This window comes from Aptenodytes patagonicus, chromosome 2 (assembly GCF_965638725.1).
Source record: "Aptenodytes patagonicus chromosome 2, bAptPat1.pri.cur, whole genome shotgun sequence".
In the NCBI taxonomy this organism is placed as follows: Eukaryota; Metazoa; Chordata; class Aves; order Sphenisciformes; family Spheniscidae; genus Aptenodytes; species Aptenodytes patagonicus.
The window spans coordinates 137,731,926-137,744,002 of record NC_134950.1 but is presented as its reverse complement, the minus strand read 5'-3'; the positions used below and the strand labels follow the sequence as shown (position 1 = coordinate 137,744,002).

General features: G+C 39.2%; 1 protein-coding gene across 12 annotated transcripts in view; it reads left to right on the top strand.

Moving 5' to 3' along the window:
* HDAC9 (histone deacetylase 9) overlaps positions 1 to 9,875 on the top strand; it is a 499,339-nt gene extending 489,464 nt beyond the window's left edge. For all 12 annotated transcript variants that reach the window (XM_076331372.1, XM_076331379.1, XM_076331374.1 and 9 more), the window contains one exon: positions 3,341 to 9,875. In XM_076331372.1, the coding sequence (XP_076187487.1) occupies positions 3,341 to 3,380 (40 nt within the window). In that variant the 3' untranslated portion in view covers positions 3,381 to 9,875. The remainder of the gene's footprint in view (positions 1 to 3,340) is intronic.
* The last annotated feature ends 2,202 nt before the right edge of the window (positions 9,876 to 12,077 follow it).

Below are 12,077 nucleotides of genomic sequence, written 5' to 3'. Positions count from 1 at the left end.
ATGGCATAAAACAGCCATACCATGCCAGAAAACCTATCTTTTGTTCAGCAGTTTCTGTGACTTGGAAACATACCTTGAATTTTTATTTTTATGTGTGGTGATGTAGCTATAAGGAATCTCTGTAATTCTAATTTTAAAAATAATGTAAGAGAAACATTTAATTTTTTGGATAATGTACAGGGTTTATCTATATTCTTAAATGTTAACTTTTTTTAAAGTGTAGATATGAACTATTTTAAATAATATTCTCATAAATAATATGGTTGCCATTTATTCTCAACTGCCACAAAACAATACTTAAGATGTCACACGTTTTGCCAGATTTTATCCCTATGGTAGGATTTTTGCCTCATCTATTTCTTTTGTTTTAAGGTTTAAACAGAATCATTTTGTTTAGCATTAACTGCAAAAAGGCTACTTCATTCTGCCATAGTGTGAATTGCACATATAGAGAGCTATAGGTGAGCGCTCTTTCCAGCACACCAGAATAAACAGAGCGAATGCAAGAGGGCTCTGCTCCTAGGAACTTGCAGTTTAAATGAGCCACAGTGAAGCCTTAATGAAAAATCACAGTTGTGGTTCTACAATCATTACAGTCCTAGTTGGTATCTTTCTGAATCTGCTGACCGCACGGAATCAGTCCGGATCAGAGCCGAGCTCACAGCTGCACCTCTGAGGAACCAGAGCATACAATACGGGATGGGGTTTTTTTGCCTGTTTTACTTTTTTATGCCAACTTCTTGTCAGCTACAGGAAGACTGACTGAACTGATGTAACTAACAGTGACATAACTGAAGTAACATAAATTTGGCCTGTCAGACTCTGCCCCCTCGGTTTTTTGGATTTTTTTGAGAACTTTTGATTTCAGCAGAATGGGTGTGTATTGATTCACCGCTCAGTGTTATGGGACTACAGTGTTTTTCTCTCTGTACTAAGGCCCTAAAACTTTACTGGCTCTCACACAAAACTCTGGCCTAAGACGTTATCCCATAAAAACGTATGTTTTTAATGATAAGCCATTGGATAGATCCAGTGACTTCTCTGACACTAATAAAATGAAGTTAAAGCATACACATAAATCTTCAAAAGGAGTCTGGAGAAGGCTGTGAGAGTACCCACACTGAGAGACAGCAGCTGGATTCATCAGGGCACCCTAACCTCCTCTCCTTTTCCGAAAAGGACCTTGCATCTGGCACTTGCATATAAAAATTTCGTGGTGCTTAGGCTCTGGCTGATGTGGAATATTGGCATATTGTTGGAATATATTGGAGTATATTAGAATATAGCACTCAAGGTCAGTCCTGGCACTCAGAAGCACCCTTGTCAGTGAAAAATTGCCCAGGACTAAAACACTGAATAAGATCACCTCTCATTTGTACTAGGGTCATGAGAATGTCAGTCCCAGAAGCCAAATACATGTGAACAGACTGTTGCACGTACTGCTTCCCTAGATCCTTACAAATAACCCAAATCCCAACTTTCACTTCCAGAGGTTTTCCAGAGCTCAGCTCCTTCCTGCTCTGCCAATCGCCAGTTGAAATCTATTGACAACTATTTCTTCTCATTCGCTTACTCACAGCAGAACCTAAAAACTGAACTGTTATCTGCTTCCAAATTATCCTCTTTCCAGACAGCCCCATAAGGTCTTGGATGTTTAACAAGGGCTTATTGCACTTTTGTGTTATGTCAGAGGACATGCAGGTCTTCCAAAAGTGGCTGGAGAAAGTGGAAGCGTGTGGTCAGCACAACAGCAGCATACAGCATCAGTATGAATTCTCCACATGGTGCATTATCCTTTATCACACCTGAGGACCTCAGGAGCAGGCTGAGCTCCATCCTACCCTGGCTGCCACTGTGCGGTCTCTGCTGCAAGCCAGAACAATGCAAGAGAGGAAAAAGAGGGAATGGAAGAGGGCTTCACCTCGCCTCTCGGGAATGAGGGAGCTACAGTGGTTACTGTACATAGGAAACATTCTCCACCATGTGGTGAGGAACAAAAGATTTGAGATTTATAGATTAATAATATTTTAGGGTCAATAACCCTTTGGAAAGTGATTAGTCTGAAAAATGTCTTCTTTTTCATATATCATTTATCTGACATTTTTCAACATACTAGCTGTGATCATTCCAAATCATAAAGGAATAACCTGTATAAAATCATTTAAAGACACACTGCTGAATTTTTCATTGGGAAAGACTTTAATAAACTCCAGATTCATTTAAAATTCTCTGGCTTCCTTGCTGAATAAACTACCAAAGCCCATGCAAGCCCCCATTAATTACTTTTTTTTTTCCATGGGATCTCATGAGTTTGTACTTTCTGAGGGATGTTTTACTGAAGTCAGTTATTATACTGGCTTACAAGATTTAACTGGTAAACGTCTCATTTATTAATTTGCGTTTACTTTTTGCTCTCCTCTCATTTCAAAATTGCTTGAAGTGACTATTTTTAAGGAGGTCTTAAGCTCATTTGTCATATGGTATTCTGCCAGACTGAGGTGAAAAAAGGTTTGTGTCCAGATTCTTATGCCCTTCAATAGTGAGGTCTCACCGTGATCTCAGAAGCTTCCCATTTTATAATTGCCAGCATAATCCTCAGGTGTGGTAGCTTGTCAGATACAAGGCACTACGACACTTTACGCCATATGATGCTTTACAGCATATGTCCCCACTGTTTTCTTACTGGATGTTTTAAAGAGCTCATCTTGCCTAAGCTGAATATTTCCCAGAGGCTTTCAAATAAAAGATATACGTATAATCTGATTTTATATTATTAATAGATACCTTCTCTATGACAGTGATCTGCTGATCGAGTTCAGAATTTGGTCTGAGAAGTGACAGGCAGGCAGGCAGGCAATGCATTTGTGCAAGCACAGAATCAAAAATCAGAGGACTGAAGAAGAACCCCAGAAGAAGCACTGCTAACTACTTGGCTACTAGTGAACTATTTCGCTTTAATGGTATGGGCCCGCTTGAAAAAATAAATGCATGTATTTTTAGTTGCAAAAGCTTGTAAAATAAAAGTATCGCAGCTATTTTTTTCATGAAATTATTTGACTCTGTTGACACAAAGCATGTACATTTCTGGACAAAAAGTTACAAAATATTCTGACATATTTTAATATAAACAGGAACATTTTCAGTGATTGCTTGGATCTAAAATGTTTTTCCACTTGACATTTGTTTATACTTCCTAGGAAAGAAACTCTATTTATGGATAACTGAATAACACAAATAAACATCAGAGAGAGCTGAAAAATCAGCTTTGATTATGCATGAAAATCTACAATGTCATTGTGTACTCTTGTGCCGTATTCTGATTGCCTGTTTATTTTTACAGAGCTGCTGGCGAGCCCATGGAAGAAGAGACAGCCTTGTGAAGTGCCAAGTCCTCCCTGATATTTCCTGTGGGTGACATCATTGTGTATCCCCCCAAAGCACCCTCAGACATGTCTTGTCTGCTGCTTGGGTGGCACAGATCAGATGGAACATAAACACTGGGCACAAAACTCTGAATAGCAGCTTCACTTGTTCTTTGGATGGACTTGAAAGGGCCCTAAAGATTCCTTAAATGTAACCGCTACAATTCTAGAGTTACAGTAAAACGGGCTTGGGAGAAAGAGCCTAGAGCATGCTTTTTATATGCTGTTTGACCCGCTCACCAACATAAATTGTGAAATAGAGTATTACAAAATTCTACATGATAGATTATAGATACGAGAACTGCAACAGCCAGCAAAATACTCGGTAAACTCCATGAATCACTTTCTGACACTTTTTACTGGGTAATTTTTTTCATACTGTGTTAAATTGTTAATAGAATTTGTTTTCTTTGCTCTGTGTAATGAAAAAAAGAAAAAACAACTTTATTTTACGTGCCATTTTCTAACCCCCTGTAATGAGTTCTTAGCTGAATAAGTGAAAGGTGTGTAAATTGCAATGAGGGATTTTAGCTAAAGGGAAAGCACTTCTTATTGTACTATAAATCCCCTGAAGTACTGTGCTTGGTGGTGCTTTATTTTCTTTTCCCTTTTCCTGGCCATCCCTCCTCATTTCATGTAATCTTTTCTATCATAGAAACACATTCACGATTCCCTAAAATGAGCGACCTTCTGCCTTTAAAAAAAGTGCTGTACCCTCCGTAGTTGACAGTAGCTCTCACCAGATGTGCAGCAGAGATCAAGTAGTCTTTGAAAAATGGATGGCTTTTCAAATGTGCTTTTAGTTTGTTCTGAAATGTTTCTGTGTCCTGACTCTAAGAGCAGCGATCTTCAGTAACTGCGTGCAGCTCATTTGAAGCTCAGGTGTTTCTGTGGAGGTTGTGTTGGGGGTGTTTTTTACAGGTCATCATGTGAACACGAACTGATTCGTTTATGTAGTCCTGCACCAAGAGAACTGATGTTGCTTAAGAAGCTTCAAAGGGTTTAGGCTTTATTTTAGACCCCCAAAGTACAGCAAGATCTCCCTGCAACGTGACTTTAGCTGTTTAATTCCATGTTTGAGAACGTAACATAGAGTTGTGCCTTTAGCTGATAATGAACGCTTAAACTGTTACACGTGTTGCCTTACCGTCGGAGAAAGAGATAGGGCATGTATATAAGACTACTTCAAATGAACAAAACTCTGCTACAGCAACTTTTATTTTGTTTACAACTTTCTCACCTAATGAACCCTGGGAGATACCTTGAAGTATTCGACTTGCAGTATTTGATAGCTCGCTCAGCTTTTAAAAGCAAGTGATGTTCATTTTTACATATTTTCCAAACTCAAAAGATATATTAAAGCCATAAGTGAAGACTGTCATGCTTTTTATTCTGAAATCTGAAAGGAACCTTAATTAAAACAAGATTTTGGGGAAGGCCATGATATGAAAGATATGGAACAATGTGGTTTCAGTTATAGGCAGACTCAAACCTGTAAATCAAAGATGAAAGATTTCACTCAAATAGAATTATATAATTCTCTTTTGTTATGCAGTCAGACTATATCTTTCATGCATTTGGGTTTGTTTACGATTAGCATTTTAATTTTAAAGACTTTTATTACTTATACAAAAGCTCTCTGCCACAAGTTAGAAATCTGAGGCATGCTTTGAAAAGGGAAATCTAAAAAAGGAATGTCATTTCCTATAATGTGAAGTAAACTTTTATTCTGAAAGGCTTACTCTAAAATGGATGCATGCCCCTCAGAAAGTGAAATAAAATTCTACACCCACTTACAAGCCCAAATCATGCTCGTTTTAGTAATGCAAAGAGTCCCAGCAGGCTAAATTATCTCCTGGTGTAAGCCACCTTGCCTGACTTTGGGCTGTTCTGAAGGGGTTGTTCATATGACTAAAGCAATCAGGAGTTCATCCTGTATTTTCAGCAGACTTGTGATGGCAATCTTGCTTGCTATTTACTGTAATTTTCTTGTGGTCATCAAAGAAGTTTCCCTTTAAGGAAACCAAGGACCATAGCTGATGAGTTGGGTAATTTGTAGAGCTTTTCACATTTTGAAATAACGGCTGCAAAATTTTAATTGTGTGCATAGTAAGATCATTTTAAAATTAACCCCACGAATGCAAAATCTGCTTGTGTCCTTAGCTTGCATGAAACTGAATATGAATTGCAGCCCAAAATGTAAGTTACAAACTTTACCAATTAAAGTCTATATTCTGGGTGGAAATCAGCTAAAGCTGTCCTTTGTAGCTGGAAATGCTTTTAAAATGCCAAAATAATTTGAATTAAACCACATTATAAACTCACACTTATGCATTTGTACAGGCGTACTCCCAGACAGACATCTAGACATGCTGTTGGTTAAAGTTAGGATCGTTTGGATAAGCAAATGTGCAAATAAACTGCACACAGATTGTGTCCAGAACTCTGTTCTCACTGAAGTCAATAGAAAAATCCTCTTTGATTTCAATGGGGGACGGATCAGGCCCTGCTTTTTTTTTTTTCCTTTAAGTCCAGAGCACCATTACTTTTTGATTATGTCATTACAAGGCACCGTACAGCCCTCTGGGAAATGATCGAGGCTTATGGTGAATATCAACACTTCCTTCAAAGCAGACCTGCGTTTTCTGAGAGGGCAGTTTCACTTGCTGCTGTTTTCTTCTCACAGTATTTTTTATTACCATCAATAGCTCCCCGTGGATTACAGCTAAAATATCTCCCAGCAATTTTAGACATACTTCCAGGGAAATATTCACACAGACACTCTTAAAAATGCCCAGTTTTAGCTGGATTCAACAACAAATTCCAAGAATTTCAGAAAGATGCACAAATTGCATGTTTCTCCATTTCTGATGTTCAAATTCAGAGGCTTAGGAGCTGTTTTTGAAGAGACGTCATAGTCTTATGTCTCCCATAGACCTCAGCTTAGGCTAGGGAGATTGACACCTCTGAAAATTAAGTCCCAGATATTTCAAGCTGGCTGCCAAAATATCTACATCTGAACTTAGATTACTTCTAAAAATGAACTGAAATGGATAAATGCGGGGGGGGAAAGGTGGTTTCTGTGAGTGATTCCATGGAGAAGGTGAAGCTGAGGAGGTGGCAGAGAGCCCTTGAAGCCAGGGTGACCCTCTGCCTGGTGCTGGTGGCACGGGGGCTGCAGGTGGGTGGGAGGACATCCCACAGCACCACCACCCCAGGCTGCCATTGCCGTTAGCGGCAAATCCTTGCCTCACAGGGGAAGTGTGCAGGAATTTGCACTCTGCCTCTGGATCAAGGTGTCTCTAAGCCACCAACCTCCAGAAAGAGAGATGTCTCAGCAGCAAGTACCACTAACATGCTTGCTCCAGTTCATATTCTTCCTTAGTGTTAGGGTCTAAATATTAATCTCAGTGGGGCTTTTCTTGTATTCTTGTTTTTTTCTTGTATTCTTAGGTCATTAAATACTTTTCTTGTATTCTTAGGTCCTTAAATTCATAGTAGAAACTGAAAACTGAAAAGTGATATGACTCAGGATATCAAGAAAAGAATTATTTTTATCCAACTTAATGCTTTTACCTGGGCTGGAGTGGGAACAATGATGAACATTAAATCTCAGAACTGCTAAAACCTAAGAGTGTCTGGCACTTCATTTTTGGACTCTGTGTGCAGGAATTCTGTATGTGCTCGTTTCGCTTTAATATAATCTGCAGCAATGAAGAGCTTGATTATATGATCCTTTTTCAGGCAAAATTCCTAGCGAGTACTCAAAGTTCATGGGAATCTTGGCAGTGTAAAGATGGCAGAATTAGTCCCTTTTTTAATTATGTACCCTCCTAATTTTACTTTCAGTGAAAATGAAATAACTAATTCCAGGCAAGTGAATCTGAGGAAAATAAAATCATTAAGCTATCTTAAATAAGCAGCATAAAAGGAAAAGAAAATATAAACAGCTGTTATGCAAACAAAGATGGCTGTTTCTTTACTTTACAAAAAAGTCAACAACATGCTGCCAGCTGAATGAAAGTGGCAAAATGAATCCCTCTCTAGAGTATGTGGTAGCTGAGTTGGTGTCTTATCTAAGCGCAGCCTCCCTAAAAAACTGAGAGTCATAACCAGAGATGAAATATTAGAAAGGTTTTGCTGCAGCCAACACCAGAGGTCCTGTAGAGAGCAAGAATGTAGAGACCGACTAATTTGTGTAGACAGACAGCAGGACACTTTTGGGCCAATGTGTCTGGGACAAAGCATTAGAGGGAACTTTTCCAAAGGCACTGATGGCTGTGAGGCAACTAACTTTATTAGCTTGCAGGGGCAAGGAGATGCCCAGTGAGCATTTATTCTTTGGGAAATGCCCACTTTGTCCCACAAGCATACCCACACGCATGCAGACATGAACCTCGCTCTAAAACTTTTTGTCCGAAGCAGCAGCAGCCAGGTGTGCTGCCCTGACGTGTATGCTGTGCATTTGCCTGAGAAGCTATCAGCCCCTAGCAGACACTTCATAACGTGACTGATAGGGGAGATTTTTGTATTTTTTTTTTTTTTCTCAATAGTGGCCTTTCCAGAAGTGTTGTAGTGCACGGTTGTTTTATTTTAAAAGGTCACAATAGAGCTTTGTGAACCATTCTACTTTTTTTTTTACAGACTCCATATGGAAGTAAAACAGAATAGGTACATGGGGGGGGAACCTACTGGGAAAGAGTTTCTCTTAAATCAAGTTTCTGCTACCTGCTTTTCATCTTGGATTTGGAGGAGTTTGGATTCTTAATTATAATTTAAGCTTTTACTTTGTCATGTCACTCGCTTTCTTTTTTTACCTGTAATTGAATTCACCCTTGTAACACATAGAAAACCATCAAAAAACCCTCTGTCTTTTCTGACAGATGCCCCTGCCCTTGGTGTGGGAATAAGAATAGCTTATCTTTGTCACTTCTAGCAGCAATTAAATGCTTCATTTTTGTGACAGATCCAAACTGGAGTGGTATTTTATGAGTACGATTTAGCTGGCTGTCTGCTGATTGTTAAAAAAAGAAATTGTGAAACTCACATTCCTCTCTAACCTCAAAAGGGACCCATTTTGATTTTAACAATGTAATATTTTCACTTGATCCAAAAGGTTTTTGTCCCATGACATCTTGTTACTAGCTTAGTTTTAGTCTCTAGCAAATAGCACACCACAGAGAGCGAAGACTAAAAAGGACATTCCAGCAACTATTAATTATATCTCTTCTGCACAATCCTTCATCCTGCTCTAGTGCCATGCTCTGTGGTTCAGCATATTAGAAGAGTTTATAGCAAAATATAAATTGTTCTGTGCCATCAAAGATACTACTGTTCAAATGTTAATTAGCACACTGTGAGTTGGGCTGTAATTTATAAGGAAGACATGCTTCTGCGTGGATGGTCTGAAGGCAAGTGACGCATGAAATCAATGGCACTGGTACTGTGCAGTGAGAGTGATTCTGTGCTAAGAACTCCACACATTATCCCCTTCCCGATGGTATGCCTGCGTGTCCAGAGGCACATTTGCAATAGCAGAGCCGTAGGATGCCCTGATTCAAAGAGCACTGAAATCCCTCCTCTGACAGGCTTTGGGTAAGATCCAGGAGGCAGCTAGAGAAGAAACCTTAACTTTGCACTCATCCACACACAAACTGTAAAAAAAAGCGCAGATACAGATCTGAACTTGGCCCCACATCCCTGTTTCTGATATGAAGTGCCAGTTCTGCTTCTAGAAAAGTCTGTCTGAAAGAGCATTGACACCAGTGGATATATTCTATTGACTTCAGTGGGCTTCAGGTGGGTGTATACATCATGTCTTATGGGAACAGGTTCATACTCATGTCTCTTGCTGCTTAGTTTACTGCTATTTTAAATTTCTTGATCGGCTTAATATTCCAAGCTAGGATGCAGTAGGAAAGCATAAAGCAATACCTGGTGAAGTCATAACTAAAGCTTTCAAAGCAAACATTGCTGTGGGTTTTTACGACACTGACTTTTTGGTCTAGGGATGCACAGCTGAAATGTCTATTTTTTTCTTGGAAAATTGATGTTGCTATCTGTTTCTATGATAAAAAACAGCCTTTTGCTCAGAGCACTAAAAGTTTATCTGTAATTTGTCTTTCCAGGCAAATCAGATTCTAAGGGATAAAGTATCAGTGGGACTGACCCAAAGGGCAAAATTTTTAAAGGTCAATAGTCATATTTCCACAAGAGTAAAAAGAACCTGTGGATTATTGTTATTATTCCTGATACATTTTTGTATCTGAAAGCATCCAATGAGTAATGTTAAGTAATATTGGGCTCCAAAACGTTGTTGATTATATATATACGAGCATTGGACTGGTGTGAAATAACCTTCAACCGAGTTGTTAAAATCCTTTTTGTTTTGTGTTTTGTATAATTCTTTGGCTATAGTCTTGTCCTAGTGTGAATAAAAGCTATTTGAAGTAAGCTTGTTTGATACTCTGAGCTTTTTTTTTTTGCCTGTTTTTTTTTAATCAGCGCTAAAAAGAAGTGGAGCTTTGAACATGCCACCCTGGTTGGATCATAGGAATCTGACTGTTAAAATATAAAGGGCGGAGCATGGCGAAGCTGGAGTGCATAAAAAAGGAACCACAAATGTTAATGTAAAAGTAATGTTACATAGCAGGCTAAAACCCACACAAAGCAGAGCATTGCGGAGCTCCAGCTTTAACACCAAGCTCATATTCTATAGTTCCTTTGGCTCATTGTCCTGAGGCGTTGCAGAACACATAATTCTCCTCCCAGTGAAACAATTTAAATAGTACATGTGCTGTTTTGAAAGCTGTAAGGCCCCTACTTTGTGGGAGGTGGGGAATATCCAGCACACTGCAGCAATACTCTGGACCACGGTATCACCCCAGCTCTGCTGTTATAAAACTCGGAGTTGTTATGCCGATACAACAGACCTGTTTTAAGAAAGGCACCCCGCAAAAACAGTGGAGTGAGGAAGGACTGTGTTTGCTGTGAGAACACTTTGATCACTTGCACATTGTCAAAAGTAGCTCGCAGATTTAGGTCTCTGAGATTGCTCCTGCATGTGGAGCTTCATGCACCTAAACTTGAAAGCTGAGCGGGCAGAAGGGTGGCTGGGAAGTACAGGCACTTGATTTGCACATGCAAATCCCTACCTCCTGGCACCCATCCAGAGGTGGATTAAAATCAAAATGAAGCAAAACAGCACCCTATAATTTTAGCTTTATTTCATTCTTCAGAATAACACATTTTTTCCTTTCGGGGGAAAAGGACCCCAGCCCCAGAAACCCATAGCTCCATTCCAATCAATAAAATATTGTTGGAAAATTTGGACGTGTAACATGTAATTTCCTTGGCATATTTCAAAGAAGTTCCATGCCCAGAGGAGCTTAATCTATCCAGTCTATCTATCTGCTGCTCTGATTTGCTTGTTTCCTGTGATTCCATTGTGATAAATTGCAGAGCCCTGTGATAAATTGCATTCATCATGTCTTTCTGGCTGCCTCACCTGCATTTTGTACATTAAACCCTCTCCCCTGGGACTACTTCTAACATTCCAACCTTGTGAGAGGCTCCAGCTAGACACCGTTGCTGCTTTAAAATCAACCTGCCACAGAAATAACCCTGCCTTTGAGAAGTGGAATGGGTTTTTGGAAACCTTCAGGCTAACAATGCTTCTAGGAATCTCCTGTAGGTGGGTGGGAGTGAATTCTTCCAGATTCCTTCTCTCATGCTTTTTCACTGATTCCCCTGGAGACCTTCCTCCCCAGGAAAAATCTTTCTTTCCACTGGCAGCTTTGAAAGGAGTAGCAAGAGTTGGATGGCTCCTTGTCAGAAAGGGTAAATAGCATCATAAAAGCTGGATGGGTTTGTGTTGAGCCATTGCTCTTCTTCCTTATTTCTGCCTCTTTTCCCTGTCAAATGAGAGGAAGATGACATTAAAATTATGGTTTCAGCATGCTGTTGAGATACTTTTTTCTTTTCTTTTTTTTTTTTTTTTAACAGAGAAGGGTTTTATTTTTCCCTTTGCTATCACAGTGGCCCAGGCACAGTACTCCTGGACACTTGGAAAATAGAGTTTCAGGATTCTTGTTACATCCTTCTCTGGACTTGCATATAAAAGGGAGCAGGTTCAGTGAAAACCCAGAATGAAGTTCTGTACTTTACTGGAAGCTGAGTAAAGACATGAGTCCCGGATTTTGTGCAAACTTTAGCTTATTTACTACTCTTAGCTTGTATACTGCTTCAGGCTGTGCTTCTCTGTCCCCCTATCGCTGAAAAATACTCAGCCTTTTATGACTGCCACATTAATGTCTTCATAGATTATTAATAACTAAATAGAGCATTGCTGGTAAGGTCCCAAATTGCCTCTTTTGTGTTATATTTTACATACAAGCAACATCATTTTACATCATTCAGATCATTATAGCATTTGAATGCATTGTTCTTTAACTGGCTAATCTAATTAAATATTAGTCTGTGCTAAAGTTATTAAGTGTTATCAAAACAAAATATCCATCAAACAATCAAGGTAAAAGCATGCATTACAAATATTTATGCTCCCCCAACTCAGTACAGGTTCACTTTCTATATTCACAGTACCTAATCTTAGCTGTGACAGAGTCCCAGCCTAACTACATGCAATTCAACCAGACT